General features: G+C 54.5%; 2 protein-coding genes across 4 annotated transcripts in view; both read right to left on the reverse strand.

The window, feature by feature from the left end:
* The window catches only part of CHD5 (chromodomain helicase DNA binding protein 5), a 59,020-nt gene extending 56,942 nt beyond the window's left edge, over positions 1 to 2,078 (reverse strand). The window contains exon 1 of the mRNA XM_082686730.1: positions 1,899 to 2,078. Coding sequence (XP_082542856.1) covers positions 1,899 to 1,977 — 79 coding nt within the window. The 5' untranslated portion in view covers positions 1,978 to 2,078. The remainder of the gene's footprint in view (positions 1 to 1,898) is intronic.
* Positions 2,079 to 8,615: 6,537 nt separating this feature from the next.
* On the reverse strand, positions 8,616 to 18,434 carry RPL22 (ribosomal protein L22). 3 transcript variants are annotated; one of them, XM_082686754.1, is made up of 4 exons: positions 18,235 to 18,434; positions 15,345 to 15,449; positions 11,698 to 11,822; positions 8,616 to 8,815 (listed from the first exon to the last, which is right to left on the reverse strand). In XM_082686754.1, exons 1-4 carry the CDS (start codon positions 18,241 to 18,243, stop codon positions 8,671 to 8,673), a joined length of 384 nt encoding a protein of 127 aa, XP_082542880.1. In that variant the 5' UTR covers positions 18,244 to 18,434; the 3' UTR covers positions 8,616 to 8,670. The 3 variants fall into 3 exon arrangements, with proteins under 3 accessions (XP_082542880.1, XP_082542878.1, XP_082542879.1); XM_082686752.1 differs by lacking the exon at positions 18,235 to 18,434 and adding an exon at positions 17,339 to 17,614; XM_082686753.1 differs by lacking the exon at positions 18,235 to 18,434 and adding an exon at positions 17,342 to 17,427.
* Between the last annotated feature and the right edge of the window lie 2,200 nt (positions 18,435 to 20,634).

Genomic DNA, 20,634 nt, shown 5'->3' on the forward strand with positions numbered 1-20,634 from the left:
GAGGGAGCTGGGAGCTTGGAAGGCTCAGGACATGGAACCTTGCAGAAGGTCCCCAGGCCAGAGGGGCTGGGGCAGGATGGCTTCTCTGCAGGGCTTTGGGGTTGCTACCCGAGGCCCTGGGGACCTCACCCCTCTTCCCCGCCTTGCCCTAGAGCAACGGACACAAGCAGGGCGAACAGGTGGTAAGCAGGTGACTTTGACAGAGGCCCAACCCCTCTGGCCCAAATAGAGTGATACAGGTGCCCACCGACACTCCTGGTGCTCTGAGCCCCAACACAGCCAGGAAGAACCAGAGTATGTGGGGGAAGCAGACAGGGGACCCCATCAGGGTTCAGTGAAGACCCAGAAATAAGCCTGTTAATGCATGTTCCACTGCCCACTGCCCCATCAGTGCCACAAAGGGGCCACGCCCCAGGCACCACTGGGAATTACTGAGGAAGCCAGAGAACAGCTTAGGGAGGAGCCAGCCTCCTGGGTGGAAAACAGCCGCGGGTTTCACTGCCTCTCCTGGGCCTCTGTGTTCCCTCCCAGGAAATGGGCCTAATTCCTTGCACTCAGGGTTCTAACAGTCAACTATTGTCCAAGCAACCCCTCCCATAAGAGACCACCTCACCCCCACTCCCCTAACCGGAGCAGGCTCTTGGCAAACTTGGCCAGACTGTCTGAAGGGGGGAGGGCCGCCAGGCTCTGGAGGGGGCCTAGCCACAGCGGTAAAGCAAGCAAACTAGTGGGGAGTGGGGAATGGGGAGGAGGACCCCCCAGTTGGCGGGGCCACCTGCTGAGAATCCCGACTCCAGGAAGGCTCAGAGCAGCCCCAGGGGTCCTGCGGGTCCTCCCCCCACCCCACCCCCACCGGCACGCAGGGGATGGGGGTGCCAATTTGCAGAATGTCCCATCCGGCCTCGCTCCAAGGACTCCCGCGGCCACAGACAGCACAGTCTTGGACTCGGCAGGGCCCCCGGACCTCCCACAAGTCTCTCCGGAGCCCAGAAGGGGCGACAGACTTGGTGCCGGGAAGCCGAGAAGAGTCCCCAGAAGGGAGGGAGGGAGGGAGGCGGGTGGACGGGGTGCGGCCCTGCCCTGCCGTGCCAGGAGGAGAACCGTCCCAAACAAATGGTGAGCAGTTAACTACAAAGTCGTCCTGCAAGGTTGCCCTGACGCACAAGCCCTGTTTGTGCCGGATTCCGAGAGGACGGAGAGGGCCGGGGCGGCGGCCCTGGGCGCCAGGCCCGCGGCCGAAGCTGGATGGGCTGGAGCGCCACTGCCCGGGCGATCTCTGACTGGAGGCGCCGGCGGCCCCGGCGAAGTGTTTGGGAGCGGCGGTCCCAGCGCCCCGCGGCCGGGAAGGGGAGCGGGAGTCCGAGCCCGCGCGCCCCGGCCCGGAGCCCTGGCGGGCCCGGAGGGAAACCGCCCCAGCCAGGGCGCTCGCGGGGTCCCCCCAGCGCGGCCGGTCCTCGAGCCGCTCCGAGCCCCACCCAGCGCGCCCCGGGGGCCGAGACGGGCGGGGGCTGGGTCCCGCCGGCCCCCGCGAGGCCAGGGGCGCGCGGCGCGGGTCCACAGCGCGGGGTGCGCGGCGCCGGGAGCTGAACGCGATTCCCGCCCCCTTCAAGGGCACGCGGGGCTGAGCCGGCGGCGGCGCCGCGCCCCCTCCCCGCCCGGGGCGCCCGGCGCAGCCCCCCGCACTCCTCAGCCGGCGCCTGCGGCCCGGGGGCCCCGACCGCACCCCGCCCTTGGCCGCCCGCGCGCCGCGCCCCGCTGCTCGCCCGGCCCCGCGCCCTTGGCCGCGCGGCGCCAGCAGGGCGGGAGCGCAGCCCCGCGGTCCGGGCGCCCCTCCTGCGCGCCGCCGGGCCCCGAGCCCCCCGCCGCCCGGCCCCGGGCGCAGCCGGCGCCCCGCTCACCTGACATCTCGTCCTCGTTCTCCATCTCGTCCGCGAACAGCCGCGGCAGCTCCTCCTCGGTGCCCAGCGGGCCCCGCATGCCCGGCGCGGGGGGGAGGGGAGGTGGGCGCCCCCCCTCCCGCCGGGCGCGGTGCCAGCCTTAACCCGTGCGCGGCCGGACGGGCGCGCGCGGCGGGCGAGGCGGCCTCGGCGAGAAGATGGCGGCCGCCTGCCCCCCCACCCCCCCAAACCTCCACCCCCCCGTCTCGACCCCCTCCTCTCGGCCGCCTTCGCCCCGCTCCCCGCAAAGCCCGGGCCGCTCCGCCCACCGCGCCCCGCAGCCCGAGTCCCGCAGCCGGCCGAGGGTGGCGGCGGCAGCGCCGGCGGCACGGCGGCACGGCGGGGGGGCGGCACACATGCCCGGATTGTGACGTCCAGTCTGTTGCTGTGGCAACCCCATCCCATCGTTCCGGCAGCGCGACTAGTTAACAGCCGAGAACAAGTTGGGGGGACTAGTCCTGAGCCCCGGGCGCAGGGGGGCGCACCCGGCGCCCCGGCAGGGGGAGCCGTCGAGGCGCCCGCGCGCCGGGGCACCCGACGGCCGAGCGGGCAGCGGGGACTCGAGCGAGCCCGGCCCGGGGGGAGGCGGGCAGCGCGCCCCCGCGCACCCTAGGCAGGACCCCGCGCCGCTGGCGGGTAAAGCGCCTGCCCCGGGGTCCCCGCGCGCGCAGGGGCGGGGTCCCGCGGGCCGCGAGCAGCGAGCTCCGCACTCCGCTCACGTGCGCCGACAAGCTGGTGCACGGAGAATCCCGCCGCCGGCGCGGCCCTTCGGGAGGAAGATCAGAAGGAAATGTGTGGTCTGCACTTGGGACAGGGTCGCTCCAGAGACCCGGTCTGATTCCTCCAGAAGAAAGCGCGCAGGCTGGTTCCTCCCCCACCCCAGGGCACCGCGCTCCCACCGCCCACGTGCCCTCAGCCAAACGCCCCTCCAGGCGGGGTCCTGTTGAAACACAGCCAGAGCCCCCGGGGTGATGCGGATCTGCGTTCTCTGTGCCCAAAGCTCCCGCTCAGAAGCGACACCTGTCGCAGAGCGGTAAGGCGCCTCGGCCACCAGCCCGCGGTTGTTAAAGGCGAAGATGGAGGCCGGAGCCCTCGGGAGCGAGGCTGGAATTGTAAACGAGGGCGGCCAGTCTGGGCTGCGGGAGGTCTTACGGCTACTCTTGAGAGCATCAAAGTTTCAGTGGCCCTTAGGACGGTCAGCTCTCCAACCCAAGAAGAGCCAGTAAAGCCCCAAAGGGAGGGCACCCTCACCTCTCTGCCTGGGGCCAGACACATCTGAGGGAACCCACTGGAGACCCATGCGACTGCCTGGGACCCACAGGGTCTGCCTGACCGAGGAAGCAAGAAAGGGTCTAGGCTCTCCGCTCCAGCACCAACCCCTCTGGGCTTGGCAGAACATCTGGCCCATCCGGGCAGGCATTACCAAGATCCCCCTAGCACATTGACAGCAGCATGAGGGCTCTCCCCGGGGGTTTTGGGGGAACCAGGTGAGTTGTGACTGCCTGCTGAGGGCTCCCCCAAGCAAGGCCTCTCAGGAGATGGCAATGATTCAAGCCATGATGAACCCAAGCTGTGACCAGAAGGCCATGGATGGTCTAGGGCAGTTGGAAAGATGTGAAGCAAAACCTTCCTCCCCGTTCCCATCCAAATAAATTGCCAGCAAGCCCCAAACAGAAGCTGGTCTTCATTCATTCCTGGGCACAGGCAGGTCTGTCCAGCCTCCTGGACCCAAGTGCAGGGTGCCAGGAATCCCTTTTATCTCCCAGATCACTTTTAAACCACACCAGAGAGAGTGAGGTTGGAAGCATCCCAGGGAAGGGGGCCTACAAGGGCGAAGGAAGAGGCAGCAGGGCAGTGGGCTAAGCCAGCAAAGGGCTTCTCTGGTCTAAGGCTATATTTCACATCACTGAGCATCTAGCCGAGGGGGCACCAAATCACTGTGCTTTAGCAGGCCTGCCTTGTCCCTGGCAAGGCTGCCTTGTTCATTCCAGACCTCCTGTCTTTCTGAATCTTAACCATCCAAGAAAAACCCCTAAGCACCACCCAATCTGTCCACCCTCAGCAGCCCCGCCCCCGACCCCTCACCCCATCCCAGAAGAGGTCAGGACACTTCCAAAGGTTCTCTGTCCCACTTGAGAGAAACATTGACTTACAAAACTTCCCATCACCAGAAAGCCCCCCCCCCCCCGGCACACACCCTTAACCTTGGGTCCAACTGCCAAGGCGAGGCTGAGACAGTCAGACAACATTCGGGAAAGACCAGTTCCAGCTGCTCAACTAGACAGCAGAGCGCACGGGTGCTCGCGGTCCCAGTCCTCTGTGGCCGTCCCGCCTTGCCCGCGGCGGCCGCTCGCTCACCCTGCTCGCTGACCAAAAGCAAAACGAAGCGAAGCCTGGAACGGCAGAAACACATTGGATTTGGGACCAGGAATCCCCAGTCATATTTAAGGGAGAGCTCTGATCATGGTCAGACCATTAACAATAGTGACAATCAGCCCAGAATGTCTGGTGTTAAAAGCCGTCCCTAAAAAGGTGAAAATTCAGTAAGTTCTCCGATGCCGAGAACAAGCCCATCCTTCAGGTGTCAGTTTCAGGAGACAAGATGCTCCTGTTGGCTGATCACAGAGCTTGGAACTGCACTCCAGGGACGATTCAAAACCAAAATATATATTTTTAAATATACTGGTTATGAAAGCACCAAGGAAAAATTGCTTTTCCAAGAGCAGAGTTACAGGAAGTGGTTATCTTCCACACACGCCCCTAGCCATCTCAGTCCCCGGGTTCCAAGAATTTCTCAGATGCCCTGAGGTCCGTTCCAACGCGCCCCATCTTGACCACCTGACAGCCCTGTGAAGTGGAGCCCTGTCCCCACACTGCTCCCCGCAGGTCAGCACTCTGCCCCAGGGACTGCATTGCAGGCAGGATCCCGGCGTCTTCTGAGGTGAGCAGTAAACATCCCCTAGGAACCAAGGTCTCCCTTGTATGTGGAGCCTGTGTCTCAAGATGTGGGCCGCGCCCCAGCTGAACCCAAATCACTTGGGTTGTGGGGCTTCTCAAAAGGCAGACATCTGGGCCACGGCCCTGAACCTGAGAAGGTGCCTGTGTAAGCTTCAAGTCATCTTACGGGTTCTTTCTGGGTTCTAGGTGTGGGAGCCTCTAATTCAGCTGGTCAGCACAGCATTAAGACTGTTTTAGTTTGGCCAGAAATAGCCTAGAAAAAAAGAACGTGAATTCTCAGATCCTCCCAAAGATAGGAAAGAGGAAAATGTCTAGATTACAATTTCCTAGTTTTTTGTTCCCTGTGAAAAGCAGCATGAGGGCATCACTTAAAAGGCAGCCCTCCCCAGCTTCCCTCAGCACCACCACCTTGCTGGGATGGCAAATCCCACAGACCAGGCCTCTTCCGTACTCCCTCCCTTCCGGAAAGGGAAGTAACCTCCACGGCTCATTACCCCATAGAGACTCCTTACAGCTTCGTCCACAGCTCCAGCAGGACCCGACCCAGGCTCTCCCCAGCTTCTGACCCCAGCCAAGGTTGCCACAGGGAGGAGGTCTGTCCCCTTGGTACTCTGGAATCTGTCATCTCCTCAATGACCCACACCACCTAAGCATACGCCCCCTCACAGGGAAAGCCTGCACCTCACTCTGCTTTTAACACTTGATGAGCTTAGGGCAAAGTCTAGGGCAAAGTCACGGGAAAGACCACGGCACCAAGAGGAAGGAAGTGGAAGGCTGCCAAAGCCGATTTCCAAGCTCCCCTGAGGTTAACGTGATGACCAAGGATAGAACCGGTCATCGCCTCACTGGGGTCCTGCTCACCTTCCAAGAAACCAAGTGTCCTCTGAAAAAGGCTTAAGTCTGCTTAGTCCAGAACATTCTGTAATTTTTATTGTCTTTAAAAATGTTCGATATGGGGCACCTAGGTGGGTCGGTCGTTAAGCCTCTGCCTTTAGCTTAGGTCATAGTCCCAGGGTCCTGGGATCGAGCCCCACTGTCAGGATCCCTGCTCAGCGGGAAGCTTGCTTCTCCCTCTCCCACTCTCCCAGTTTGTGTTCCCTCTCTCGCTTTCTGTCAAATAAATAAAATCTTTAAAAGAAAAAAAAGTAAGGGACACCTGGGTGGCTCAGTTGGTTGGACGACTGCCTTCGGCTCAGGTCATGATCCCGGAGTCTCAGGATCGAGTCCCACATCGGGCTCCCAGCTCCACGGGGAGTCTGCTTCTCTCTCTGACCTTCTCCTCGCTCATGTTCTCTCTCACTGTCTCTCTCAAATAAATAAATAAAATCTTAAAAAAAGTAAAAAAAAATCTTAGGAAGAATGTTTTATGCTCAAACTCCCCCACCATGCTGCATCCTTCTTAGACCTGAGTGTTGCTCACACCTCAACCCAGAGCCAGTGGTGAGGGCGAGATCCACGCATTCCAGCACTTGGCCCTTCCGGAAGAGTCGGGAGGATACACTACTCAAAAAAAAGCACTTTCACCACCGAAAGTCACAGGGAAAGGTGGGTGTCACTGAGGCTTTTGAAAGGAAAACAACAAATACTAAACCTTTAGCTAAGAGATGGTGTCGGTAACCAGAGCCAGCGAGGAACGAGCCCGTAGCTGCTCCCTATTCCGCCACCTTTGTGAACGCGCGGCCCGGCCCGAGACCCTCCGGGGCCCACCCACTCCGCCCGCACCCGGACCACTTCCCATCAGGCAGGTGGGAAGGTCCTGAGGCAAGAGCTAAAAAGGAACGTGGTCTACATGTGGCCCGGACACAGCCAGGATAATGGACGTGAAGTAATCCTAGTTTCCCAGCACAGAGCCTCCGTCAGAAAAAGTCATGTTTGCGCAGTTCTCTCGGCTCTGGATCAGAACAAATTCTACATGGACAGTTCAGTCTCGACCAACTCCAGAATCTCACCGAAGCACAACGAAAGTAAAGAAAGTGGGAATAAAGGACACATTTTCCTCTCAGGCTTAACAAAGACCAAGATCACGGTTGGTACAGCAATTAGTAGGAAAAACAATGTTGCTGAACAGATTACCATGCTGATCCTTTCCTAAAAAAAAAAACCTTCCACAATAAGAGTAGCCATGTGTTAGCCACTTTAATATAAAATGTGATCAAAACTCAATTACAAGAGTTCAAAAAGGCATAGAAAAATCAGTGTTTCCGTTTTATTACAAATTTTAAAACCTGGAAATAATCTGGGGGGGGGGACCCACACCTTCTATGCGGATTTCAGCCCAGGATTAATCTTTTTACAACCAAACTAAAAATCACTACAGGTGAACATCGATGCAACAAACAAGTACAATTTGCAAATCCAGGTCATAAACTTGCTAACAAAGTTAACGATCGTGGTAAGGGACAGTGCCAGAAACCAGCTGATGCCTCAGTTACACTGGGAAGAAACCTCTCCTTGCCCTAAGGCGGAGAAACACGCAAACAATTCTGCTTCAAGAAATTTGCATAGAAATAGAAAATCCTGGAGCCTTTACTACAAATGAAATTGCAAAGACACACGTTAAATTCAATCCAAGGAGCACCAAATGTCATATTGGAGCAAAGGTAGGGCTCCAACATTTAATTTCCAGCTAGGCAGCTAGCAGAGCCCAAGAATTTCAGGTGGGGAAACTAGCTGTGGACAAACCCTAAAAACACAGCTTCACACACTGCGATTTTAAGACGATGCAGACATTTCTGCAGAATTGTTTAGATTTCCGAAGGGCACCATAAGGCATCAGGGTCTCTTTTCAGACTTGCTCTCAAATCCTCTGGATTTCCAGTTGGCGACAATGACTACAACTCCGCAACCTCTCCCAGATCTCTAGCCTCTGCACACGAGGCAACAAAACCCCACTTTCATCCTGCCCGGACTAATGTCAGTTTGCAGAGTGACCTGACATTAAATCCAGCCAAGGCCTAAATGGCACAGAAGTGGCCGTTCCCTGGGCACGTCAACATTTTCCCTCAACTCCTCAGCACGACCTGGCCCTGGCCCTCGATCGCTTCTTCTTGGCGTCCACCCCGGGGCAAAAACCAGGTCCATCTCCGGAAGCTCAGCTCCAGCTCCCCCTGCTGGGGGCCGAAGCAACAGAGTCCTAAAAAGTCGTTTACAAATTCAGTTTTGTGTGCGTTTACTTAATTTAAAACCTGGGACTTTTAGAACCACTCCCCACTCTTTTCTGGAGGGTAGGCTATGCAGTGGCACCGAAGGAAATTTTATTTCTACAGGAAGAAAAGGATTAACATAGTCATTGTGTGGGAGTAATTTGTAACCCAAACTTGAAATGCCCCAGAACCCTGCTTTTTAAATTTCCAAGCCTGCCTTTTTCCTGCAAGAGAACCTCAGGTAAGTTGCTGGTTTTGCTCAGCAAACTAGGAGCCCTGTAGCACACCTGAATCTGAGAAAAGCACGGGATAAAACTGTCCCACTTTTGGAAGTCAAACAGTGACAACTGGAGGGCGCACATTTCCACTCTTAACCACCTGCTGGGGGTCAAACCCCCGGCAGTTCCCTTACAGGAGCTTCTCTCTGCTTTGGTATTCTTACCATGTAAACCTGAAACCTTCAAGCAGGAGAAAAGTCTAATTACAAATACGTGAAAGGCCGCCCAAGCGAAACTTTTACTCTGATCTCCAATTTTCTGTTTAAGCCACACTGCGGAGGTACAAGGAAAACCACCACTGTGATTCCTAGATTTTATTTAAAGATTATACAAAATATCCCAGACACAGGACTTCTAATCCTCGTCCTCCTCCTCCTCCTCGTCCTGGTTGATCTGGAAGTAGCGTAGCTCGTAGCTCTCCTTGCTGTTGGCCACCACACGCAGCCAGTCGCGGAGGTTATTCTTCTTCAAGTACTTTTTGGTCAGATATTTCAAATACCTGCGGAGAAAGGACATTTGAGACCACCGCAGGCCCTCCCGGCACGCTCTGTCACTGCGCCTTTCCTGAAACCCACGTATTCCAATCATTACAATTTAGGGCTTTTTGCCGCCATTCAAAAATGGCAGAGATAGGGCGCCTGGGGCTTAAGCATCTGTCTTAGGCTCGGGTCACGGTCCCAGGGTCCCAGGATCAAGCCCCGCAAGGGGTTCTCCGCTGAGTGGGAAGCCTGCTTCTCCCTCTCCCACTCCCCCTGCTTGTGTTCCCTCTCTCGCTGTCAAATAAAATAAAATCTTAAAAAATAAAAATAAAAAATAAACACACAGCAAAGATGAGGCCAAAAGTATCAGCCACATTCATCTAAACCGGCAATAAAAATGAGAACAGAGAAGCATCTGTAACAGTTGTCCATTAAACACAGCAATACACCTACAAAGTGATTTTGAGCGTCCACTACAGAGTGGACACCAAAAACATGATATTTTTAGATACCATGAGAGTAACTTAACAATTAAGCACACCATCTCAGTATCTTTTTACTGAAGAATCACTGGGTTTCTGAGCTCCAAGTCTTCCCCACACATCACACCTCATGGATTCGAACCTCCTTTAGAGGTTGTGCAGACGATCGGGACGGTTTCTCAGGGCTGCTGTGCACAGACTTCTACGACGGGACGCTCACTACCCCCCTCCCGGGGAAGGGACGCCATCCGGCCCTGCCCTCGCTCCTGCACAGCACGTGAGAGCTCGCAGCGTTCATCTGGCTGCTGTGGCCTGGGTGACGGCCGAGTGGTCACCACAGCAAACTGCTTAGAAAACTCGCGATTTATACACAGGCAGCAAGTGACTCCGGTGCCCGACATCCCACGACACAAAGGCTACAATCTTTTCTTCTCTCACTTGTTTACTCTTGAGGCCCTGGGGCATCTTCCCAAACCCGTGAGGAAAAGAGGGAACAGAACCCCAAGCCAACTCACTGCTGAGCAAATTCACCTTTCCAAACCTCTGTCTGGAAACTCAGTTTCTCCCTCTGTGAAAGGAGACTCTGGTACTTACCGTCTCTCCCGACTGTTATGGGCACTAAAGGAGACACACAGGCAAAATGGCCTATTAGCAAGGACCCAACTATCAATGAACCAACAGACTCACCATCTCCAAGAAATGAACACTGTTCAACAGTGTTACTTGTCAACAAAGCAATCTTCACAAAGATGTGAAGATCTCAGTTCAATTCTATCCTCTTTTCCCGAAGTAAAAATAAATCAATTTGGTCGCTCCATCTATTCTTCTGTCATTTACTATTTCTGCCATCTAGTAAGGTGGTTAATTTCAGGTAGTTTTAAAACTTTCAAAATAGAAGATTGGGAAACTAGGGGAAAAGCTACAGAAGTTTGGAGATCAGAAAAGGTCCTAGAGCAGGAACACCTAGAACGCTACAAGTCCAACGACCGTCACTGAGAGAGGAGAGCCGTGAAGGTCAAGGCACCAGTCCTCCTGCACTGGGGATGAACAAGCATCCGTGAGAACAGAAGTAAGGGGTGTCAGGAGCCATTCTTAAACCAGGTTGGTAAGTGTGGAAACAGGTCACAGATCACAGCATCCCCCACATGACCTATGTGAAGGCCCAGAGCACTGTAGGCTTTCTATGCCCCGGAGACCCTATGGCTGCACCAGTCTCTCGTGGTATCAGATCTCCTGCTGCACAAATAAAAGAACTCGAGCCAGGCAGAACCGGAAGTCACTTCTGACTGATAATAACTAAAGCTAAAAGCAAAGGCTGATCTGTACCTGATCTGTCCGAATACACCTTCACATTTCCCACCACTTGATTCAGTCTGACTGAAAGTTCCTAAGAATATGCCAGCTCTGGGCTAGGAGCGAGGTCTCAACAGGTCCAATTCCTTGTAACCACTGTGGAATACCACCGGCTAAGTGACCCGGGGTCTCCGACTTAGAAGAAAACGGGCCCGCGGGAACTACAAGGATGGCTTCGGTCTGCACGGAGCTCTCAAGGGAGCGCTCACCCAATGACACAAGCACTTACGGGGAAAGTAAGGAGAATTAAGTGTAAGTTTAAGTGTAAGGAGTGTTCACTGATGGTGAACACTGAATAATGGAGAGACTCGGGGTCTAGGCTGGACGCCTGAAACTAACACAACACTGCCGGGCGATGAAAACGAGAGCTCCTCACTGTGATCTAGAGGCAAAGGAAGAGAAATTCTCATTTTTAATACTGTCCAATCAAGCCAGAATACTCTACTGTTGCAATCTTTCCCTGTGTAAAACAAAAAAAAAAAATTTTAAGATTTTATTTATCTATTTGACAGGACAGAGAGATCACAAGTAGTGAGAGAGGCAGGCAGAGAGAGAAGGAAGGAGGCTCCCCTCTGAGCAGAGAGCCGGATGTGGGGCTCGATCCCAGGATGCTGGGATCACGACCTGAGCCGAAGGCAGAGGCTTTAACCCACTGAGCCACCCAGGCGCCCCTGGAAAACAAAATTTTAAAAAATTATCAAAACCTGAATGCTTTAGGGGCACCTGGGGGCCTCAGTGGGTTCATTCAGCCTCTGCCTTTGGCTCAGGTCATGATCTCAGGGTCCTGGGATCGAGCCCCGCATCGGGGTCTCTTCATACCAGGGAACCTGCCCTCCCCCCGCCTCTCTGCCTACTTGTGATCTCTGTCTCTCAAGTAAATGAATTAAAATCTTAAAAAAAAAAAAAAGCTGAATGCTTTTAACCCCCATAACAACATTCATTCATTCACTGCCTCCTTGCACTGGGCCCCATTCTAGGAATTAACAACTACAGCAGACACCGATGACTCTGGGGGGCGGCGGACTCAGTGCTAGGGTGCCCGCAGGTCACACTCATCGGTCCCATACCTTTTGGAAAAAGGCACCTCGGAAGTTACAGTGATCTTGCTTTTGCTCCTTTCAATGGTTACCACCCCTCCACCGAGATTTCCAGCTTTTCCATTCACTTTGATTCTCTCCTGAAGAAACTGCTCCTGTGGAAATCGTCAAGTTGATCAGTTAGTGAGGTGAGCGCCCCACCCCCATAATAGACTAGTGCACGCTTATGTACTTTTTTTTATTTTTAAACAGAGAGACAGCGAGAGAGGGACTACAAGCAGGTAGAGTGGGAGAGGGAGAAGCAGGCCTGCCGAGCAGGGAGCCTGATGCAGGGCTCGACACCAGGACCCTGGGATCATGACCTGAGCTGAAGGCAGACGCTTAACGACGGAGTCCCCCAGATGCTCCCGTTTCTATACTCCTAACAGTGAACACAGAATTGTTTTTCTTTTTCTTTTTTTTTTTTTTTTTTTAATTTTATTTATTTATTTGACAGAGAGAAATCACAAGTAGATGGAGAGGCAGGCAGAGAGAGAGGGAAGCAGGCTCCCTGCTGAGCAGAGAGCCCGATGCGGGACTCGATCCCAGGACCCTGAGATCATGACCTGAGCCGAAGGCAGCGGCTTAACCCACTGAGCCACCCAGGTGCCCCACAGAATTGTTTTTCACATGTCTGGTCTTTGAAAATAAATTACAGCAAATCCTCAGCTATTAATACAAGGTCTGAAATTTAAGAACTTGAGAATGACACTACTTGACTTTCTGTGTAACAAGCATGAACACACCTGACGGCTTCCACACAATGTCCAATGTGCCTCTGTACGAAAGGCTTGACAGAGAAGCCCACGGTAAGACAAGACAGGAGACCTGGGGCCGAACCGTTACAAAGTACCTTCAGCTTCTGAACCTGAGAATATAAAGCACTGTCCCCAGCACCGCCAGAGGAAGGACGTCTCCACCCTGGGCAAGGAACAACACACAGAGACCCGAACAGCTGTCACCGGTTCAGGGGCCTGTGCATGCACAGCCTGAGGACAGCAGCCCCGGAGCCCAGAGACACTGGGCCCCCCGGAAGCCCACAGGTCCTCCACCTGCATAGACTTCAGGGTCCTGCTCAAAAAGGAGGATTCTGAGTATGCCTGGGTCGCTCAGTTAGCGGGACATGCCACTCCTGGTCTCGGGGATTTGTGGGTTTGAGCCCCACACTGGGCACAGGAGCCTACTCCTTACAAAAAGAAAACATTAAGATAAAAATAGGAATATTTCCTTCTCTTGCTCTTGCAATGATATGAGCCCCTCAGTCCCAAACCCCTACAACCCTCTATTTAAAAACTCCAACACAGGACGCCTGGGTGGCTCAGTTGGTTGAGCAGCTGCCTTCGGCTCAGGTCATGATCCCAGTGTCCTGGGACTGAGTCCCACATCAGGCTCCTTGCTCGGCAGGGAGCCTGCTTCCCTCTCTGCCTGCCTGTGAGAGCGGGCGTGCTCTCTCTCTGACAAATAAATAAATAAAATCTTAAAAAATAAATAAATAAATAAATAAATAAATGATAAAATAAAAACTCCAACACTAGGGCACCTGGGTAGCTCAGTCAGCTAAGAATTCAACTCTTGATTTCGGCTCGGGTCATGAGATCCAGCCCCAAGTTGGGCTCTGCACTCAGCAGGGAATCGGCTTGAGGATTTGCTCTCTCCCTCTGCAACACCCCCCACCTCGCCCAAGCTCTCAGGAAAAAAATAATTAAATCAAAGGGGAGCCTGGGTGGCACAGTCTCTTGAGCACCTGACTCTTGGTTTCTGCTCAGGTCATGGTATCAGGGTCCTGGGCCAGAGCCCAGCATGGGGCTCCCAGGGCTCCAGGACCAGTAAGGAATCTGCTTACCCCTCCCCCTCTGTCCCCCTCCAGCCTGTGCTCTGACTCTCTCTCTCTCAAACTGATACATAAAGTCTTCAAAAAAAAAAAAAATCTTTTTAGGGTGCCTGGGTGGCTCAGTCATTATGTGTCTGCCTTCGGCTCAGGTCATGATCCCAGGGTCCTGGGGTGGAGCCCTGCACTGGGTTCCCTGCTCAGCAGGAGGCCCGCTTCTCCCTCTGCCACTCCTCTCACCGTCTCTGTCAAATAAAGAAAATCTTTAAAAATAAATAAATCTTTTTCCAAAAACTTTTTTTTAAGATTTTATTTATTTATTTGACAGAGAGAGATCACAAGTAGGCAGAGAAGCAGGCAGAGAGAGAGAGAGGAGGAAGCAGGCTCCCCGCTGAGCAGAGAGCCCGATGCAGGACTCGATCCCAGGACCCCGAGATCATGACCTGAGCCGAAGGCAGCGGCTTAACCCACTGAGCCACCCAGGCGCCCCTCTTTTTCCAAAAACTTTAAAATGAAATTTAAAGAATCTTCCAATACACTGTATGTTAAGTGAGCATAGGGTAGAGTGACTGGTCAGAAATCCTGACTTTTGCCTCTGAGACTCATAAATGGCTCAAGTTTTTTATCCTCTGGAAACTTCTAGAAGGAAAACAATCCCATAAACAGGTGAGTGCAGAGAAGGGAGAGGGAAAGGACAGCAGCGCCGGGCCATCACAGACACAAACTGGAAGAAGCCACAAAGGTTAGGAAGGAAAAAGTAAGAAGTCACTGCACAGAGGAGAGACTACAGAGCCAATTCCGGGACTTCCTGTGGGACAGGGACACACAAAAGGTTACTGGAATTCTGCTCAGGGGAATCAGTGGCTACAGGCTGAGTTAGGTTTTCACCTGAAATCACTCCTGTTGTACTGCTACTACCTTGGCGAGGAGGAGGCTCTGCATCAGAGTCTGAGCCCCAGCGTGGCCACGGAACAGGCAGAGTCGACTGCCAATACCTCGCTGCAGCCAAAAGGCAGCCGGGAGGCTAGTTTTTCTTGACGTAACGGAGATACAAGAATACCGGGAAATGAGCCCAAATATGGGGGCAAGGTACCAGGACCGAGCAGCATGTGGAAAAAACAAGCTCCAAGTACAAATCAGCAAGCAGGATATTTGAACATGAACACTGCAGCTCTGACGCCCAACAAGACGCGAAGCTTGAAGAAATGCTGCCATCTGTCCCGCAGTCAGGCCCGGGGGAGGCACCTTGTCCCATGCAGATCAGGGCTCCATGCTTATGTTTAAACACACCCGAAGTGCGAACCACTGATCTAGTTCGTGGTTTCCTGGAAACTTGTAAGTAAATCATTTTTGGAAACAAAAGGAAAGATGGAGAAGAAGACAGGTGGTTCTCTAGCGCTGATGTCTCCTCCTCACCACTGACACACGCGAGAGAAAGCCAGACTTCAAAACAAGTAACTAGGGGCGCCTGGGTGGCTCAGTGGGTTAAAGCCTCTGCCTTCGGCTCAGGTCATGATCTCAGGGTCCTGGGATCGAGCCCCGCATCGGGCTCTCTGCTCAGCGGGGAGCCTGCTTCCCACCCCCCTCTGCCTGCCCCTCTGCCTACTTGTGATCTGTCAAATAAATAAATAAAATCTTCTAAAAAAACAAACAAACAAGTAACCAGCCCGAGTTCCAAGGTTGTGCATGGAGCCAGAACCGCAGGGCTGCCTACAAGTGCTTGAGACTGGAAATGTGCTCCGGCAGGTTTTCTCAGCAACACCCCAGAAGATCCGTCACCGTCCTGAGTGGCGTCAAGGGTGTCACTTACAAAATTGGCCGCATCCATGATTCCATCTTCTACAGGGTGGGTGCAATCAAGGGTAAACTTCAGAACTTGCTTCTTTTTTTTGCCCCCCTTCGCCACGAGCTTTTTCTAAGAAGGTACACAAATGATAAAGAGATGAAAGCACAATCAGCCCCCCCCCAACCACCAAAAAGTGAACAAAACCCTAAAACGCCTGAAATGGAAAAGTCCATACAAACACAAAACCTGTGGAGCTGTGCCCCCTTGCAGAGCAGCCACCCAAGAGACCTGCCCAGACACTCTGGGCTCTGCCCGAGAGCGACCAAGGGCGATACCCCAGAGGCTGCTCTACGTGCTTTGGGACCTGGACTCATGCCCTTTTGAAGGAAACCTCATTCTGGCACAATTGACCCATTTACACTTTCCAGCCTGCCCAATCTCTTTGGGCAGGAAGGTCTGTGATCTTACAAACCACAATAAAAGGAACATTCCCTTTTATTTACCATAAAACTTCCAAAATGAAGTTTCAAGATATAACACTCACTTGACTCCAGGACTAGGGCAGGCGTACAAGCGCCTCGCAAACCTGAAACAATTCTGATCTGGAGCGAGTACTCGTCCTAACTCCGGACGAGGGTCCAGATCCACGTAAACTGTTCTCCCTGATCCTCTCCCAACTACCTTCTCGGAAAAGCACAATGGGAACCACTCGTCCCAGCAACACATCTAACTCAGCTGGGAGAAGATAAGGCTAAAACTAAAAATTAGTTCTAATTCTAAGGCATAACCAATAATTCATAATCCTCTAATGTAGAAGGTTCTAATCACAACACAACTATCAACTTCTGGGTTTTGACTTAAACCACCGGCCTGAGCACATCCAACAAGGATCCAGTTCCCTGACTCTCAACAAGAGTCTTCTGCCTCCACAAACTCCGACATCTGTATAACCTTACCTGCTCACCTACTCCTCCACTCTAAAACGCCCTACAGACTAAAAAGACTTCCAGGAACACATCTTGTCTCCCTTCCCGTTCAACAGAATTTCACCTAAGACCTGACTGGGTCAACTTTCCAAACGTTTAGCTACTGCAAACATCACCGGTGTCTTTTCAAGACGTCTCTTCCTAGTAACCATCAAAAGGGATGCTCTAAGACCTAGCCCGGGACATGCACCACCAGCCCATGAAACACCTGCCCACGACAGGCTCCATGCCCCCCCCCCCCGCCAAGGTTTTAAACCGAAGGCGCACAAATACACGGGCATTAAAAACCTGCACGGGCAGAGAGAATAAGGTGAACCGAGAACGTTAACAAGGGTGTCCCAGCAGGAAAAGGGGGGCGAGAACACGACTCGCTCACGCAACCTGCACAAGGACGGCGAGCTGCAGGTGGATGACACGAGGGCGCCGCACGACCCGGGTCCCCGCCCGGCTGCAACTGAATGGAGCTGGGCCTTGCCCGAGACCCAACAGGGTCCGTACAGGTGCGGCCCCGAGGATCTAACTCCCCCCATGGATGCTGCGCGGATCCCCAAACCCAAGCCTCTCTCGGAAAACAAGCCGGCCAGGCCACCGTCCCCCTGGTCCCCGAGTCCCGGACGCAGGCCTCCCGGATGCGCGGCTCCCCAGGGGGGCAGGTCCCCTACCTCCTCCCCGCCCTCCGCCCAGGTAAGCAGGCCCAGACCCTGGACGCCTCACGCCGGCCGGGCTCCCGGGGGCCCTCGCCGGCCCCGGCCGCAGCCTGGGCGCTCCAGCTCCCCGCTGGCCGTAGCCAGAGGCCCGAGCCTGAGCCGCGGCCTCCGAGACTCCGGGGCTCCTCTCGCGCCCCAGGCCGCGGCCTCCTCCGCCCATAACGTGCTGGGCCCCGGGGCGGCCCTGGCCCGCTCCAGCCGGCCTGCCAGCCCGGCCCCGGCCGGACTGTGCAGAGCGTCGTCCCGCGCGAGCCGAGCAGGAGCCGGGCCAGCGAGGCCCACGTGCCTGCCTCAGAGCCGAGGCCTCACGCGGAGCCATACTAACCACGGGCGCCATGGCGGCTGCGGAGGCAGAAAGGGAGGTGGGCGGACTGCGCAGACGCAAAGAGCCGGCAGCGCGCAGAGCACGCAGGGCTCAGGCCGTACCAATCGCTCTGCCACGCCCCTCGGCCGCCACCGCCTCGGCCTGTTCCGTACGATCGGGGAGCGATTGCTTTTCCCGAATGCACGCCCGTCCTCTCGCCGGCCGGGGGAGTGGAGGCCGGGTGGCCGGTCCCACTGCGGTCGGAGGGGGGTAGCTGGGCTGGACGAGCCCAAAGAGAAATGAAGGGGTTCGCTCTCCTTTTTAAAAGTCTTGGAAAGAGAAAAGAAATAAGGAAATCACGAAACCTTGTGTCACCAGCTAGTGGAATGGGACTCGAACCCGCCCACTAGGGGACGCGAGGCCTTGCTGGTCCCGGGGTGCACAGGCCAGCGGGCACTTCGGCTTCTTCCTACCTGAAGTGCCCGGCCTTGAAGCGGGGGCCCAGGGGCCGCGGGGGCCCAGGGGCCGCGGGGGCCCAGGGGCCGCGGGGGCCAGAGGCCGCGTGTCCCGGGGCCAGCCCTGCTTGCTGCGCTCGGGTGCGCTCTCCGGTTGGACCCCGTCGCCCACCCTCCCAGCCCTGTCCCCGCCTAGGACTCCAGCTCGTGCCTTCCCGTTCCCGGTTCCAAAAGTTCCCGTGCGGCGCTTCTGGAGCTGCCCGGTGGGCAGGCATCCCCTGGGATCTCCTCGAAACGCAGACTCCAGTTCCGCGGGTCTCCGTGGCTTGAGATTCTGCACTTCCACGAGCTCCTCCGAGATGCTGCCGGCGGGGGGGCTCCGGCACCGCACGTTGAGTCGCCGAGGTCTTCACCCACTGCCTGGGCTGTTTCCCACCCACCCTCGCCCCTTCTCCTCCTCACCCGTTCCATCCTCTGGTGTAACCCGCACTCATTGCAGGTGTCCTCCGCTCACCTGGCTGCAGTGCCCTCACCTGGGGGAAACACCACACTGATGGTCTGGGTTTAAACTCCAGCCTTTTGTGCCCGTTGACCTAGTGCCAAAACGTCCTGCTCCTCTCGCCTGCAGACCACATCCCTGCTTTGCCAACGACTGCTGTTCCTCTGCCCTAGGGGGCTGGAGGGACGTCATCCTGTTTGCTTCCGGATTGTTCCTCTTCTGTCAATGTCTTGCTTCTTCATCCTGGTAGAGGCCATGGGTGGAACATTCCAGAAACAGTAACTGAATCTGGTTTGCAATTACTCCAACACTTAAAGAACCAGTCAGTCTCCTTTCCTCGGAGACCCCAGCCCAACCCCAGCCCAACCCAGCCACATGCTCCCACTCCAAGGTATTAACTCCCTGGGGCCCCTGCTTTAAGCGTCTACATTTTGATAAAACCACCGTACCAGTGGTTCCCGCATTTGCTACTGTCCTTATCTCACCTGTTCCATTAGCTGGCTCACCAGTCTTTGTATCCACTTGACAATCCTTTTACATTAAATTCTATTAAAAATTGGTGTGCTTTCTCCTGGCTGATACAGCTCCTAATCCCAGCAAGCCCTTGCGGCTGCCTGATAACCCTAATGTCCTCTCCTCAGTGACTATTTCCTACTCTGGTGAGAATGCCAGCCTGCCTTCCCCAGCCTTCCTCTCGGTTGGTGACTTCCATTACTCTTTATTTGGAAACGTAGAAGCAGTGCAAAAAGAATATTCAGATACTCCCACATCTAAACACGCAGCAACATCAATGCACGCCCCAGTCCCACCCCATCGCATTACCTTGCAACAAGAGCCCTTGTTCCCACAGAAGACCAGCCAGACACTCGGGGATTAACCATTCTTTAATATCCCCCATCTTAAAAAAAAAAAAAAGGCAATCTCTTGACGTCCTAACATTCCCATGGGTTACCACCCCTTCTCCTTTCTCCCTGCTATGGACTGAATGCATCCCCCCAAAATTCATAGTGGAAGCCCCAATCCCCCAAAGTGATGGTGGCTTCCACTCCCCCGGGACTCCTGACACATACAACCAAAGGCCTCCTTGGTATCTTGAGTCTAGAATGTCAAGTGGGCCATCCCCACCCCCATGACCTCACTCTACCCCTCACCCTTCTGCCCACGCTGGGACCCATACCCCTTAGCCCACCCCTTCCATCCTCAGCACCACTTCAACCCCGAGTTCCTGTGTCTCCACACACACTGGTCTACTTTGCTTTGCTTGACATTTATTCCAGCTTCTGGGGCCTTCTACTTGTTGCTCCCTCTGCTTTGAACTCTTCTTCGTGGCTTTTCCTGTGTCTGATTTCTTCTCATCCTGCAAGGTCTTGGGCTCGGTGCCCCTCTCTGCCCGTGATTACGCAGTGCGCCCTCCCAGCTGCCCTCCCTCCTTCACATCATCCTGGTGATTTTCTTTGGAGCGTTTGATACAGTCTGTCATTACCGTACTTGTCGATTTGTATACTTGGGTAACCTTGGCTGCTGTGTTCCCTCCCATGGGTATGGCCTATGGGTCTGCTCCGTTAACAGATGAAGAGGGGTTCCTGGGTGGCTCAGTAGGTTAAAGCCTCTGTTTTTGGCTCTGGTCGTGGTTCTGGGGTCCTGGGATCGAACCCTGCATCAGACTCTCTGCTTAGCGGGGAGCCTGCTTCCTTCTCTTTCTCTCTGCCTGCTTGTGATCTCTGTCAAATAAATAAATAAAATTAAAAAAAAAAGTAACAGATGAAGACAGGAATGGACGGATTTGATAAGCCCATGTATCAAGAACAAACATCCATCTCCTACTGCCCCTGCAGAGGGAAACTACTGCATAATTTATTTATAAAGCCCCATTCAGTTTTGTATGCCAGCTCTACCGCTTCCTAGGGTAACATTTTCTACTTTCTAAGGCTGTTGTCAAGATTAGGTGAATTAATACAAGTAAAAGAACTCTGGATAGTACATTGGCCCACAACATTAGCCATTGTTACGGTTATTGGGTTATTGCTGCTTGGAGCACAAATGGAACCCAGGTAGGGAAGAACCTTAAGAGATCCGGTGGTTTACCCCTAGAATTCACTCCCTTTCTTCTGCTGTCAAACTCCTACTCATCCTTCAAAACCCAGCTTGAATATTAATTCCTAGCTTATCCTAATTGATCAGTAACACTTTATGGGACGCCTTCTGTAGGTCGGGCTCTGGGTTTGACCCTGAATTCAAGAGAGGCAGAGACAGAGACTACTTATCCCAGAACTCAGAATAACACGTGCAGAGAAGCTGGATAATGGCCCAAAGATGGAAGGCACTCTACAAAAGAGCGCCGGGTTAAACAAGCACTGGCCAGG

Source organism: Mustela nivalis (assembly GCF_964662115.1).
Source record: "Mustela nivalis genome assembly, chromosome: 10".
In the NCBI taxonomy this organism is placed as follows: Eukaryota; Metazoa; Chordata; class Mammalia; order Carnivora; family Mustelidae; genus Mustela; species Mustela nivalis.